We start from the raw sequence: 16,340 nt of genomic DNA, 5'->3' as shown, positions 1-16,340 counted from the left end.
AGAATCATGAAATATTGTATATTTTCGTCATTATCCCTATGGTGTTACGACTCCACGTGCGGTACAATTTATGACTCGGACTTTTCCACTCCTCGTGCAGTCGCAGCGCGCCGTAAACGGTGTATCATCAGTGTTGTATAGATCGATTGGTATTCTCTTCTAAATTTTGTAAATTCAACCATATTATTCCTCCGTGTCCATCAGGAGTGAAAGAATCTAAAATAATACGTTAATGCTTTCGAACGTATTTCGATATTAGATAAAAGCTTGCGTCATCAACTGGATCGCACTGCCTGTCGTAGGTATTTTTGTTACGTACAATAAGTCGACAGCTTCCGCGCTGATTCGAGCGCATATATTTTGCATTTTCGATACTAAATATATATAGATATATATGTACATTCAGTTTAGATACATACATAGCGTACGCACATAATTCGTGTCAATGAACGAGTCCATGCTAGATAGAACATCTGATTCCGTAATTAATGTTCGAGGAATCTGAGACGCGTCTGTTTAAAATAATCGGGTGAACTATGAAAATAATATTATCTAATGTCGACGCGTAGATGATAATGGACACAGTCGCGTTGCGGTACGATATCTGTCAACTTGTAAGCGAGAGATGCGTATCAATCATTGTCGTGTAAATTTCCAATCGAGCATTAGCAATCATTGCAAAACAAATACAAATCTATTCGACTCGGTGTTCGAAGTCTGCATTGTATAACGATCTATCTTGCTCGCTAACCAAATAAAGGCAGTAACATATATATATATATATATATATAAAATTAATTAATACATTTTACTCATGATTACTGATTACAATCTGTGCAAATCAAAACGAAAATGCAGTTTGGATCGCACCATTTTTGTCGTGGTCTTCTGATGTTTGTGATTTAAAACGATAGGAATAGTCTAAGGATATTATTTTTACGTTCGTTATTTTACGGTATCATAGTTTTTTTATGCTATATATCTACAAAACCAATGTGACATATTTGTACATAATATTAGCGTAAAATCAATAAGAAAACTCGGTTTATGTATAACCGAGGAGTTATATACCAGTGTGCTTACGTAGCATTATGTTTTTCTTTATTTAGTGCATGTACTACGAGGTTCGCTACCTCAATCTCGCTTCAGTTAAAGGGAGAAAGAGAACGATGCAAGCGAAACCCACGTGTAGAAATTTTTATTTCATTCACGAGGAAATTTCTCTTATTAATTTAACATTTCTCGACGGAAAACATTTTGACAAATTTCGAGATAATCCCGTGTGCTTATTCCAAATAATAACGAATGATACTGGTAATATTTTTGTTCATAAGGAAGTATTTGTTATACATAATAGGGAGATTTATATTCATAAAGGAAAACATGAAAGTCGAGCTCTCGTCGTAATTATAGCTTTTATAAGGTGAAAAGGCGTCACGTGTTACAGATGTCTCTCAACTACGTGGGCCCTGTATGATTTGAGATTACATGCTGGACGTTATAGCCTTTTATTATTAGCATGTACAAAGTAAATTATTTTATAAATTACGTTTACGCTCATTAAGCCGAGTTCGCAATTTTCGTGTGCATTTGTGTAAATAATAGCGTGTACTAAGCAAGCGGGATAAGCGCGATTATATTATATAACAAAAGCAGTAATCCTGTATATTGCGTCTTAAATATAGTTTGTGCGAAGAGCAGAGGAATATTAATCGGATGGTATAATATAGAGACCCGCTAGCCTAGAGGTTTTCATTCGCAAAACGACGATATTTAAGAAACAGTTATATATATATATATATAATTTATTACCAGTAGGAACATCGATCAGCAGCGATAATTAAAACTAATAGTATTGACTACAAAGCGAGAAGAATACGCGAGACCCGTTGTAAATATAGATTCCGTGAATAAAATAAATATGATTGACATAGCGAGACAGAATTTAATATACGTGCTTATATTAAATCTTCAATATAAAGTAAATATATAATAACGTATTTTATCTATTCCTATTGTAGATTGACACACACACACACACACACACACACACACACACACACACAGCGTTTATGAAAATATATCTGCAGAAGAGTTTTTCATATAGCAGTAAGTGTCATTTGTGTATGTAGACGCCAGAACTATCATTATTAAGTATCATCAAAAATCATCGAAAATTGCTCATCTTTGTCCAATACTCGATCGTACACCGATTATTTTATTTCAATGCAAAAGGCAAAAAGTATTGATTCTATTTCTAGTTCGGCGGTTCAAAGTCAATCTGATATTTTCTGTTTATTGTAATCCGATTTGTTCCGTTACTTGGTTTGCCTAGTACTAATTTAATGTTTGCTGGACAAGGACAACATAATTTTGCTACTACTGGCAATGAATAACAGGTAAAGTTTCATCCTCGCTTGAAACAGGCAATATCCTTGGTAATTAATCCATTAACCAGGAATGACCCAGGCAGCACACATTGGTTTCAAAACCGTTTCATAAACGTTTTGCCGTAACGTTTCATAACCATTTTATTGAAACGTTTATTTAGGAGAAAAATGTCCAACGAAAAACGTTTCTTTTTCGGCAAAAAAACGTTTCAGAAACCATCAGAAAAATATTTATCAATTCTATATATCAGTGCCTCAAAGATAGACAGAGTTAAGTCACATTTTTGTAAAAAAACTAGATTTTTATATTTTATGAATTACTCTCTAAATTTCGTGTAGTGGAATCTCACTCTTTTGAAATATCACTTCAAGTAATAGTGATCTCAAATGTTTCAAGAGAAAAGAAGAAGAAAAGAGTATTGGATCGGTTTTCCGGGTGGTTATTTATAAGGTGATAACACAAATGTTACTTGCGAGAACGTCACGTCTGGCCTGGCCATCTATCGGTCGCTTGGTGAATCAGAGGTGGGAATCACACACACTTGTGTTGATTTTTGTCTCTTGTTCCATAATCGAGTACATTGAAACGTATGATGTAAAAATAATTAATACTCGCAAAGTAAGTAGAAATTACTATTTTTTCTATATTAATTATATAATTCCAAATCAATTTAATAAAACACATTTTTCGTTTCTGTGGAAACGTGAAAAATACGTTTTAAAATTTAGGTCTGAAAACGGTTTCTATTTAAACCGTTTCTTAAATGGTACTTTATGTTTCTTAGACATTAGATACGTCTAAGAAACATATATTAGGCTAACATGTGCTGCCTGGAGACAAGTTAACTCGTCACTGGAAAATGCTTCTCTAGCATGACGAGCTAACTCGTCGAGGATAATTGAAGGCAGCACGGCAAAAAGCTTAAACCTGATGAATCATTTGTTTTCTATTATCGCCACGATGACTCGAGATCTTCAGGTACGTTTTTTTACTTGCATTTGCACGTATCGAAGAAGACTACGCTACGCACTCTCGGTGAACAAACTCCCCGGTTAAGGAATTATTAGAAATAAGTTTTACATTTTTTCATACAAATCACATTAATCTCGCGTGCCAAGTTTTGCGTCGTCTCCGCATCACGCAGTTTTAAGGGGAACGCCACTGCGATGACCGGAAAAGTAGGCTATTTTCGTGAATTTTGGTAATTATGTACTTTAACGGACCCAGCCCCGATGACCTTGACCTTGACCTTGACATATGTTGTCAAGGTCACCCTCCTGAGTGACCTTGAAGAAGTTTTAGCCGTCGCTCGTTGTTTGTTAAAAAGTTATAAACAAAAAAAGTTTAATGATTTCGCACGAATTTTTAGCTGTCCACGTGAAGCAAGAACATGATACTGACATATATTACAAAGGTTACCTTCCCGAATAACCCGCACTAGGTTTTAGTCGTCGATCGTTGTTTATGAAAAAGTTATTAACAAAAGAAATTTCGAAAATTAGTAGTTATTTTGAAAGAATATTGAATATTGAAAGATTTAAACGACGAATATGTATATGAACGAAGAAAGGAAAGTCATTTAAAGCAGTGAATTGTTAATATATAGAATAGTTTCCTTTAATATAAGTACAAAGTATTCTTCACTTTAACCAAAAGCACAAACAGTTAAATACAAAGTATTCTCTGCTTTAACTTAACCTAACCTAACCTAAGCTAAAATTCCATCAAATATACTCTTTCGTAAACGTATATGGTATCGTAAAATTATGCTTTATTCATTAAACATTTTTGTTAATAACTTTTTAACAAACAACGAGCGAAGGGTGAAACCTAGTGCGGGTTATTCAGGAAGGTGACCTTTGTAATATATGTCAAACTCAAGTCCTTGCTTCGCGTGGACAGCTGAAAATTCGTGCAAAATTATTAAACTTCTTTTGTTAATAACTTTTTAATAAACAACGAGCGACGGCTAAAACCTCTTCAAGGTCACTCAGGAGGGTGACCTTGACAAGATATGCCAAGGTCAAGGTCATCGGGGCTGGGTCCGTTAAAGTACATAATTACCCATATCTTTAAAAAATTATCTAAATTATAAATTACGATAATTCGAACAAGTTACTGCAAAGTAACATTCGCGTAAGCGCAGCGACAGTGAAATGACGCATCCACTGCGCATCCTTTAGTCCTACTCGGCAACATTTAAATATTAATAACAGTAAAGGGACGCGGTTAAAAGTCTAGGATATAATAATATAGATGCCTAGACCACGGCTGTGTCGCCGGTAACGCGTTGCCATGCCCGCCCATTTAGCACGATCTATTTGCGATGCAATTCAAACAAACCGTTCGCTCGTTATACGGGAATCTGCGAATATCGGCCCACGGTTACTCGCAAGGTTGAAATTCCAATTTCCACGCTCCCTAGTCCCTACCCGCGGCGCGTCGGCGTAACGAGGCTATTTTTGCCGACGGCCGCACAGACACCGCGTATCTGTATACATTACATAGTCATCGATAGTCGGCGGCCGGCGGTGCACCGTGGGATCTCCGTAACCTGCTCCGACCACTTGTGGACCGTCGTGGACTTTGTGCGTCGCACCGTTTCCTGGAAGCGACAATTCGTTTCGTTGCATCATCATCGATTAGTCTCGACTAGGCTCGACTTGACACCATCCTTTTGGCAATCGAACAATCGTGAGTGAGCTTGTGTAGTCCCCGTAATCTTGGCGTCTCGCGCTAATTACGCTCAAAAGTTTTGCATCTCGCGAGAATGCGTCGGAATACCGGCACGGCACAACAGAATGACGTAATAACGGAATGGCGTGATTACTCAGCAGCTATCACGAATTTATCACGAAGCAGCCGAGTACGAAATTCGGTCCGTTTCTTTATATTTGCGATCGTCGCTTGTGCACGTGAGCTTATGCGTATGCGATTGGATATTAGTGCGCGTTATGATCGGACTTGCCGACTGCCGACTAACGATGATGACTATGAAAATGCATAATGCCGACAAAAATAAAGTTGTAGATATATTGCAGGGATTAATACTTTCCAAGGACTCATCAAACCCTCGTTATTACAATATCGTATTAAAATGTTCCATTTGCAGCTGGTATTTTAATATAATTTATCGATATTGGTATTAATAAATTAAATGATTTATTAATTATACAACAATTATTGTGCTTTCTTAATTTTTTTAATTTTATATTAATGATTTTTCCCTTTTTTCTTTCCTTTACTAAATTAGAAATGTGCCTACAGTACAGAATGCAAAAATATATATTTATAATAATATTATATGATATTTCTCATTTTACAATAGCTCGAAAAATGGCGAACGATCGCTTGGACATAATAGTGTTCGGTGCTACTGGATACACCGGGAAATTTGCAGTGCAGAAGACAGCATATTTTTGTAAGCAGGAGAACATGACGTTCGGTGTTGCTGGTCGTAGAAAGGAAGCTCTCGAAGCTGTAATCAAAGAATTTGCTCCAGATAGCGGTAAAGCCAGATTTACTCTTGCAGTTTATTTTTATTTCTTTAATAATTGCAGAATTTCCTTAAAATAAATGAATGCACTTTGACATAAATACTCAAAGAGAAAGAACAACATTCTGTTTTACATGTTATTTGGACGCTTTAATTATTATTATGTATGCGTGGTTTTTTAGAGAATGTACCCATCATTCTGGCTGATGTGAAAGACGAAGAATCTATCAAGAAGATGACGGAACAGGCAAAAGTCATCGTCAATTGCTGCGGCCCGTACAGATTTTATGGAGAGCCGCTGGTTAAGGCATGCATTGCCACTGGTACTCATCACGTTGACGTCAGTGGAGAGCCACAGGTAATTCCATGCGCGCACCTCGACGAATAATGATTATTCATATTGACGTCCTAACTTAAAACTGAAAAATTTTACAGTACATGGAAAAGATGCAGTTGCAATATAACAAAGCGGCGCAAGAAGCTGGCGTTTACGTAGTGAGCGCCTGCGGATTCGACAGTATCCCCACCGATCTGGGAATCATTTTTACGCAGGAAAAGTTCGGTGGGCAGATCAACAGCATCGAAACGTACATCGTTCTGCAGCAAGCTGCCGGTGTACGAGGTCCATGCCTTAATTACGGCACTTGGGAATCGGCGGTGTACGGCCTCGCCCATGCGAATGAACTGCGAGAGCTGCGCACGAAACTGTACCCGAACAGATTACCCGACCTCAAGCCGAAGTTAAAGTCGCAGTGCGTATTTCGCAAAAAGCAGCGCGCGTACAAGTTATAATTTCCAAATTTGCAGCTGTAAAATCGCGTTATTCGCAGGGGTATGGTGCACCGAAGCGACATTTCTCCGGGGTGGTCAATGCTGTTTCTCGGCTCCGATCGTTCCGTGGCTCTGCGCTCGCAACGATTCCTCTACGAGAAGTACAAAGAGAGGCCTGTGCAAGTACAGACCTACATCACGGTCGAGTACGTCAGTGCGGTAGCTTGACGGAAGCGTTAAATTATTTTTGATAAATAATTTCTATTAATATATTGTCGCTAGATCATTCTTTGCCTTGCTGACGGTCAGTATCGTTGGCGCAGTCTTCTCTCTTTTGAGTCGCACATCGTGTGGTCGTAATTTACTTCTGAGGGTACGTACAATAATCGATAATCATTCGAATTGCATTTTCCTCGTGGCGACGTGATGCTCGAATGTGTCGTTTTGCAGTATCCGCGTCTGTTCTCGTGCGGTTTTGTCAGTCGCGACGGCCCGGATGCGAAAACGCTCGACCAGATGCATTTCTCCGTTACGTTGAAAGCCCTGGGATGGACTGAAAAGCTGGCTGAACCTACCGACAACCATACCGATCCGCCGAATAAAACAGTAATTACAAAAGTCAGCGGTGATTCCCCAGCGTATGGTATGACTTCCACTGCACTGGTTTTAACAGCGGTTACCATTCTTAAGGAAAAAGATAAAATGCCGGACAAGTAAGTGAATTTTTTATCTGCACGATATACATTTTTACATGCATTGTTTATCGTATCACTGCTTTTGCATTTACCAAAAATCTAAATAAACGCTGTAATATATTGGGTCGTCCGGAAAGTTCGTGCCGATTTTGAAGGAAAATTCAAAGGCAACATTTTTTTATGTCGATAAATATTTATTGACTTATGTATGCACCGTTTTGTTTTACAACCTTTGTCCATCTTTCACGCAACTGGAAGATTCCATTCTCCCAGAACTTCTTAGGTTTCTCGGCGAAAAACTCCTCCAGGTGGTTTTTTATGTCGATCAAAGAGTTGAAGTTCTTGCCGCTAAGAAAATTTTGCAAAGACCTAAATAAGTGAAAGTCTGAAGGTGCAATGTCTGGTGAATACCGTGGGTGAGGTAGCACATCCTAGCTAAACTCCAACAATTTTTGTCGGGTAGTCAAAGAAACATGAGGTCTGGCATTGTCCTGATGGAACACGACGCCTTTCCTATTAGCTAATTCTGGACGTTTTTCCTGAATCGCTGTCTTTAATTCGTTCAGTTGCGAGTAGTACTTATCTGCATTTATCGTTTGGTTGTGTGGTAGGAGCTCATAATATAGGATTCCTTTCCAATCCCACCAGACACAGAGCATGACTTTTTTTGGATGAAGGCCGGCTTTCGGAGTGGTTAATGCTGGTTCATTTCGCTTACCCCAGGATCTTTTTCGTTCTACATTGTTGTAAATGATCCATTTTTCGTCACCCGTCGCTAATTGCTTCAAAAATGGTACGTTTGCGTTGCGCTTGTACAGCGAGTCGTAGATGGAAATGCGATCCATTAAATTTTTTCGGCCAAATTATGCGAAACCCATACATCATAGCAACTTACGTAACCAAGCTTCACTACATGATCGTGGACAGTGGTTTTCGATATTTTCAGTATCTCTGCTAATTCACGTGTCGTGTAGCGCGGGTTATTCTCGATCAGTGTCTTGATTTGGTCATCATCAGTAGTAGAGGGTCTGCCCGAGCGTTCTTGGTCTTTAAGGTTAAAATCACCAGCTCTAAACTTAGCGAACCACTTACGTACGGTTCTTTCAGCTAAAGCGCCTTCTCCGTAAACAGAACATATCGAATTTGTTGCTTGTGAGGCATTTTTGCCTTTCCGGTAATAGAAAAGCATCAAGTGTCTAAAATGTTCTTTGTTTTCTTCCATCTTCAAAAGAGTACAAAACTGACACGAATCAATTTATCTGAAACAACTTTTTTCCTAAAGATGCGTTGAAATGTCACCTTTAAGCATATGTATATAAATCGTATGTTTTCAATAACATTGATATATTCAGACATGTTCCAACGCCATCTATTAAAAATCGGCACGAACTTTCCGGACGACCCAATATTTATCATGATTATTATAATAATACGTAATCTATAAGTATTAAAACTTGTGACTCTGCCTTCATCGACTTACGTTGTCTTTACAGCGGTGGAGTACTTCCTCCTGGCGCTGCGTTCGGTAAGACATCTTTGATCGAGAAGCTGAATAAACACGGTGTTAAATTCGAGGTGATCTCGTCTACTGAGAAATAAAAAGGTTCCGTATACTTCTCGTTGAGTGTTCCGAGGGAGGAAGAGATGAAGTTTTCTAACGCGTTTTGTATTTACGTTTGATTTTTTTATTTTAATACTTTTATGGCTTTTGGGGAATAACACATTACGCATTTTATATATACACATATCTCACAATACTTCCTTTCTCTTTTCAGTAGAGAAAAAAAAACATTTATAAAACATGTATAAATGTTAATACAGCTAAATAATGCGTAACGGAAGTGAGTGTGATTGCAGTATAGTGATTAACACGTTCGCCACCGGTATCAAATATGCATGACGCACTATATGCGTGTTCGAGATAGCGATTTCTTTATTTCACTTCCGTAAAGATAAGTAAAGTCTTTTTATCTTTTCAATATAAAAAATAAAAAAATATGGGATGGTCTCTCTCTCTGTGGTGGATGATTTTCTAACTAGCGAACATGTTGAGAAAAGCGTCATGCGTGTGCTATGCATTTTAGATTTGTTGAATCGAGAGAATAAAAAAAGATTATATTTGTCTATCTAGAAGCGTTGTGTTAATGATGCAAACACTAATATTATATTGTTATCTTAAAAATAAGGGAAATATTTTTTAAGTTATTATGCACCTCATATGTCAGACTTTGAGATGAGATAATTAAATTTTAATTAAAAAAAATTAGTTATCGCTTCGTGACTGTGTTTATAAAAAAATTATTCCGTGAAGAGTATATTCCAAATTAATATACCGTTTTCAGTCATTCGTATGTGCGTTATACATGTTTTATTAATATGAGAATAATTATATATCTGTTCACTTTTTTTAATTATCTGTATAAGTACCGTTAACAATAACGAATTATAACCGCTGTTATTTCGGAGATATGAAGTGAGCAAAGGTGATCTCTAGAAGTATATGTGCAATATTGCAATTTCGAAAGATTATATAATGTTGAATTTCAGAGGGTGCGGAGAAAAGATTTATGTTTGGGATGGTATAAAGCACAATGTAAGGTTTTTTTGTAGTTTGTTATATATTAACCATTTTTTTATTATAATAAATTTATTAACATACATTTGATTTTTTATTACCGTTATTGCCGAAATAGACTGCCGATGACCTCGCAATATATAATTATCTCTACATCATTCTGAAGATTACAAACTGAAATATTTTTTCAATCCTTTTCTTATAATGTAATCCATTACAAATCCAAGTAGTATTTAATATTTTATGGCCTATTTGTCAGTATTGCGTTTTTTGATTTACGTTTTCAGCACTTTTACAAACAAGAATATTGGAAATGTTGAAATATACGGGAAGAAGATATGATAATAAATGTAGAAGAAATTATTACTACTCTGACAAAAAAACAATACGCATTTCTCGTCGCACGTATTTACATTTCATACAATACGACACGTAATTATGTTTCCTTCTGTGTAATTTTCCTTGTACGTGGCTACGTCACTAGGAAGGAAAATGAATCAGGATTAAACTGCAACTAAACTAAAAATCTCGGAATGGTCGATATACTGATTCCACGTAACTGCGTCAGCCAGGGATTACGCGTGAAATTCCCTGAAGCCTTGATAGAAATTAGCCGATTTTTGCCGGTACGTCGATCGCACAGGAATATATCGCTCATCGCAATCGCGATCGCATGCATAAGATATATAATTTATTCGCCTTCTCTTTCATTTCCGTGGAAGGTCGCGCTTAATGCAAAAAAAGCTAACGTAGCGTGGTGCTCCATTTATTGTACAGTATAATCACGATATTTTTTCTTGGTCTTTAAATGGAACCGCGAAATCCTAAATCGAACGAAGATAAAAATTGCGACCTTCGAATGAAGAAATCGATTATTCAGGCGCACAATGTTGTTCTACTTTTATTTAAATACTAATGTATTTGAATCCTTAGATGAAAATCGATTTGCTTCACAATTGAAAAAATGCATAGTTATAATTTCGAAATTTGCATTTTGTTGTTATCATATTCTTTAATTAATTTATAACATAATATTGTATTAGGGCAATAAATGTACTTGTGTGGTTTAAAGATAGAAAAGTGAAGTAAATAAATGAAAAAAATATACTTTTGGAGATAGGATACGATATTTTCTACGTACAGGCAGCAGGTCGATATTGTACGTGTATATTATAATATGTGATATTTATAAATAGTTATAAATTAATCTATGTATATTAACGGCAATTTATTATCTCAAGCGGCCATGAATATAAATGCCTGCCGTACGACACGAATGATCGAATTGCAAAGTAGAATTCTCTGTAAAAAACGCGTTATTAACTGAACTTATCGTTTAATATTTTGATAATTGACCAGTCATTTAATAACATAATATTTCGAAATTTCCTGTTACTTCCACAAATACGTTAAATGTGCGACGTAGAAGTGAACTACAATTGTTATCGTATCATGCACTTATTGTGCCGTTCTAATCACGGATCTTTAACACGATGGAAAATTTAACGGACGATCGATTTTAATATCGTGAGATAACAATTAAGCCTCGCTTTTAATGCGCGACTATATTAACATTATCGCAGCGTGCAAAACGTCACGGCGGTTTTAGTCATGAGTCGAGTGCACTGACAATTAGCGGGTGGTATTACTCGCTGATCGTTACCGGAAAAAGCACTTGCAAGAAATCCTTCCCAGGCTGAGATATATAAACTCCTTTACCCGAAAGCGTGGTTCAGTGTCGCGCGTTCCATCGGTTAAGGACGTACGATCTTGTCACTTGTCTGGTGGTTTTCCTGCGTGTCCACGTGCCACAAATTTGCATATCTACGAAAAAGAACGTGGGTCTATTGCACAATGCTGTCGACGAAAATGCTGAAGAAAATGACGAACGGTGTTCATTGCTGTAATCTACAAAACGGTGATGGTACGTATTATACGTACATGTGCGTTAGAATGTTAAAATATTTGTGTTAAAATTTACATGAAAGAATCTTAGAATATCGAGCAACAGTTCATAGTAGACACGTGATGGAATTTTTGCCTGTTAATCATGGACTTCTTTGTTCAACACATAAGTGTAATTTTCTTCGATTTACAGATTATACACAACAAAAAAATATATAAGAAATTCAACACGTTTTACATCCCAAACCGTCTACTCAAATTTTTATGTTAGTTTAATATAATATTGATATATTACATAATTTAACATAAAATTAGTAGAAAGAGGTTTAGAAGCAAACGTTTTATGTAAAATGAACATATTTACAATGTTAAATGTTTTAATAATATTACATAATTTAACATAAAATTAGTAGAAACATTACAATATTTAGAAGCAGAGTTTTAAATGAACGTATTTGTAATGTAAAATTTTATCTAAAGTAAATTTTATCTGCATAGTTTGCATAATGTTTCATCAAACATTTATTTAACATATGGTGATTATTGTAAAGTTAAAATAAAAGAAAAAAAACAGTACATGCATACACTTGCTAAACTGCATTGAGAATTTTTATATAATAAAGAATAACATGCTAGGGGAAATTTTCTTCTATTTAATAATCAAAGATAATAAAGTAATATCGATCACACATCCAAAAATAAAAATACCCTATAAAATACACACTATAATATACACAGCAGAAAACATTTTGTATTTCTGTTAAAACCCATCATCCTAATTAAAATTTTTATGTTTAAAATTTTATGGTTAAATTTATATAATCAACTAATCCAATCCAAATGTTAAAATAATGTATTTTATACCTTTGATCATTTCACATCTCCGAAATAACAGCGGCTATAATAGTAATAATTTAATTTCCCCCAGCATGTTATTCTTTATTATATAAAAAAATTCTCAATGCAGTTTAGCAAGTGTATGAATGTACTGTTTTTTTCTTTTATTTTCATTTATGTGATTGATATGTATATTACGTCTTCGCAGTCGTGATCGGTAAATGTAATTTGTTTACGTAATGATTAATTATTTTTATAAGAAATATTTATATAGGAAATACACATACATCTCCCACGCGATGAATCAAGTTTTTCTACTATGAGTTGTCTTATGCTGAATGGTAAAAAAAAAGAGAACGAACATGTAGACAAAAAAAATCGAGGTCGACTTCGGTGAACGCGTTCACTATCCAGGGTGAGAACAAACCTCCAGACCCGATACTATTTGGCCTTGCATCGAGTCATGACTGTAAAACACAGTTAAGCGAGTATCATGCGTCAATCGTATATCGAATCCAATTTTTCAGTTCATATATTACTGTGTATTGCAATTACAGCAGTAGCATGTAAAGTATTCTGACTAACAACTCGCTGTCATGACTCGTACATTTCCTTCGTAAGCTCGTGTCACAAAGTGACTATATTACTATCATGATAATTAGACTCAATTATTTTAAATTTGGCGAATTATCAGTATGGGAGTGTATTAAAACAATATATCTGCGAAACGAGATATCTTTAAAACGAGATATTCTCTTTTGTAATTTACCATACATGAGATTATAGATTTGTTTATAGATAGACAGAAGAAAGATTCTAATTCTAGCTATAGATCTGTTCTTTCAATAAAACGGAGTTTGAATCTTTCTAAACGAGAAAGATTATTTGTTGCAATATTTTAGGATTAAATATTAAATTTTGTATTTTATATATACTTTCTTCATACGTGATAGAATTGCTTCAGTTTCCTGTCCAGTTTCATGCATCATGCTTTTATATAACTTCGTAAAACGTGCTTTATTGTCTTCACTTCGAAGGCCTGCTAGTTGCAAATGCACAAAAACTAGTCTCAAGTACTTCGGCGTTCTTTCCCGATAAAGAATATTAGAGTCGCATTTAATATTTTGTGTTCTTTTGTTTTTTAAGTGACACAAAGATGCTTCCATTTATCAAAATTTTAACATAGTAATTAAATAATATACTTTCCTTCTAGCGATATATCGATATGCTAACAATGTGTGTAACGTTGTAATAATATCGTAATGAAAAGCTTTTTCGCACGTTTGGAATAATAAAATTAAAACTGAAAACTTATGTGACACAAAGTGATGCAAAAGTCAAAATAATAAAACTAATAATAATAATAAAAATGGTCGATATGCAAGAAAATTCTCCAAGAGAACGTCCAAAAAAATCTATATTGTATATATAAATAATTCGCGCGCATGTGGACTATATATATCTAATTATGTAATATGCATTTAAAGGGATTGAGATGAGAGATTGAGATGTTGAGGAAAAGGATACAAGGCGAAACAGACGTCACTATCGCTTCCTCCTAAGCAAAAGAAAAGTCAGTGCGCGTGCAGGAAGAACCGGTTGTTTGACGTTGGGATTCATCATGACGTAGATGCTTTCCTCGATCAGGTCTTTCGTAAAAAGATCCATTCACCCTATTCCTGCTACTTTAATTTCCTTCTTGTTGGATCGTACATCTAGGACACTTCGATGCATTTGCGTAAGTGCGTGCATGCGTGCGAACTTGCGTGCACACGTCACTTCAATAAAACGGGGATTATAGCTGACGTAATTTCTTCCGTTACGCCTGATCGTAATTACGTGTTAATTTGTATGAGTATTATAATCCAATCCCCTGTGGCTAGGGGATAGAATTTACCCACAGTACCACCCCCTGCTTGTCGTAAAAGGCGACTAAAAGGGGTTGGCGATGGGCTGACAACCCATCTCCGTAAAAAACATTCCTGTTACGAAAGACAAACTCAGCCTCGGAAAAGGACGGTCTTCGCGGAAACGACACGGCAGGAATAAGGGGAGTTGGGTACGCGATGGAGTGAGGATCGTGACGAATGAAAGAGGATGATTTGTCAGGCCAGGGACCAGTGGAGTCTGTAGAGCCATACAAGAAGAAGAAGAGGATTATGATCCAAAGTCCACTTATGGCGAAGATAGGGATTGTTCAATTTGTCACGTTATCGTAGCGCGAGTACAATCTTTGCAGGTGTCAAACGGGTACCGCATCAGATATGATGGCTTCCGAATAGATACCGCGTTTCTGACAGCTTTGTTTGTGCCAAATTATAATATATTAATAGGAAATAATTTGTGCCAAACAAAGCTGCCGAGAAATGCGGTATCTACTACTGACGAAAGTAATAGCCGTGAAAGCCTCAAAGTCAGGAGCACCGCATTTTTGCGTGTGATAACAATACGAGGGAGGAGGGAGATTAAATTATATCGTACATTTAATCACGTCACGTATCACGCTTGATTTCCTTTCATCATTCTGCACGCGAAGATATTTTTTCATATCTTGCAAATCACCTCGGAGAGTGTGAAATAGATCATTGCGTTATTATCTCGTCACTTCTTCGTTGAAGATTGCGATATCTTAACGATGCGCAATGTGATATCTTAATGTATTTAACGATATAACGAGCACGGCGTAAGTATTTCACGAAAGTCAAGGGAGATCCCAGATCCAGTTCCCTACGGGTATTTGTGATTGTCCTTAAGCTGACGTCAGAGAAGCCGGGGTATCCCGCTGCCGATGCAATAAGGTAGCCTGATATAATAAGCGGGGTTTCACGTTCCTGCACATTTATTCTAGAATTCTCTGATTCACTCAGGAGATTTTGGAAGGTCCTTCTTGCTTTCATGATTAAATCATTAAGTTAATAGGAATTGTCAATTTTTGATAGAAGATTTGTCAATCGTTAATTTTTCATGGTAGATTGAAGAATCTTGCATTCATTTATGTCACCCTTTTGTTTTGAGATCAAGTCAAGAATCAGAAAGAATTTTGAATCCTTGAGTTCTTGGGTGAAGTCATCTTCTCGATCAATCATCAACAAGTACTAAATGCACTATTAAAAAAGGTGCGAAGAGAGAAAAAGATAAAACACGTAAACACGCGAAAAGGATTGATGATGTACAATAAAAGAATTTCGATCGATGATGTATAATAAATTTCATCACAAAATCGGAACACCTTAAAAAACCGACATCCACGAAATCGAGAACTATTCTCTTAACGAACATTCTCTACGTTTATCGGACTCTTCTTTTCCAAAAAAAAACAGCACCAATAAAATTAAATCAAACACTAATCTACTCGCCTTCGAGATTCGAATCCGCCGTCTTTCGGCATACGTGTCTTCGATCAATGGTCACTGCGAACATCAATGGAACTTGCTATCCAAGTCACAGGAAATGAGGATTGTCGTGTCCTCGTGATTTCCAGCGCGAGAGGTGGGCGCGCGCCTTGTGCGGGGGAACATGTGAAACGCATCGAGAGTCGGAAGGAGAAAGAGAGAGAGCGAGAGAGAAAGAGAGAGAGAGAGAGAGAGAGAGAGGGAGGGAGGGATGCGTGGTCGCGCATATATACGGTTTCGGAAGGACTACCGATGACGTTCGCTCTCGCCGCCACACC

At 36.5% G+C, this 16,340-nt stretch overlaps 1 protein-coding gene across 1 annotated transcript; it reads left to right on the top strand.

Moving 5' to 3' along the window:
* Window positions 1-4,881: 4,881 nt before the first annotated feature.
* On the top strand, window positions 4,882-10,013 carry LOC113561786 (saccharopine dehydrogenase-like oxidoreductase). Its single transcript, XM_026968980.1, has 8 exons — window positions 4,882-5,085; window positions 5,720-5,899; window positions 6,070-6,245; window positions 6,323-6,639; window positions 6,718-6,864; window positions 6,941-7,031; window positions 7,109-7,371; window positions 8,847-10,013. Exons 2-8 carry the CDS (start codon window positions 5,728-5,730, stop codon window positions 8,950-8,952), a joined length of 1,272 nt encoding a protein of 423 aa, XP_026824781.1. The 5' UTR covers window positions 4,882-5,085; window positions 5,720-5,727; the 3' UTR covers window positions 8,953-10,013.
* Window positions 10,014-16,340: the final 6,327 nt, after the last annotated feature.

Source organism: Ooceraea biroi, chromosome 4, assembly GCF_003672135.1.
Source record: "Ooceraea biroi isolate clonal line C1 chromosome 4, Obir_v5.4, whole genome shotgun sequence".
Taxonomy (NCBI): Eukaryota; Metazoa; Arthropoda; class Insecta; order Hymenoptera; family Formicidae; genus Ooceraea; species Ooceraea biroi.
Note: the sequence above shows the minus strand (reverse complement) of the source record. Positions and strands in the feature narration are given on the sequence as shown.

Excerpts from the sequence above, each read along its gene's own strand:
- LOC113561786 (XM_026968980.1), top strand. The coding sequence starts at position 5,728 with ATGGCGAACGATCGCTTGGACATAATAGTGTTCGGTGCTACTGGATAC. Across the intron at positions 7,032-7,108 it reads GTCGTAATTTACTTCTGAGG|TATCCGCGTCTGTTCTCGTG; the intron begins GTACGTACAATA and ends GTCGTTTTGCAG. Across the intron at positions 7,372-8,846 it reads AAAGATAAAATGCCGGACAA|CGGTGGAGTACTTCCTCCTG; the intron begins GTAAGTGAATTT and ends TTGTCTTTACAG.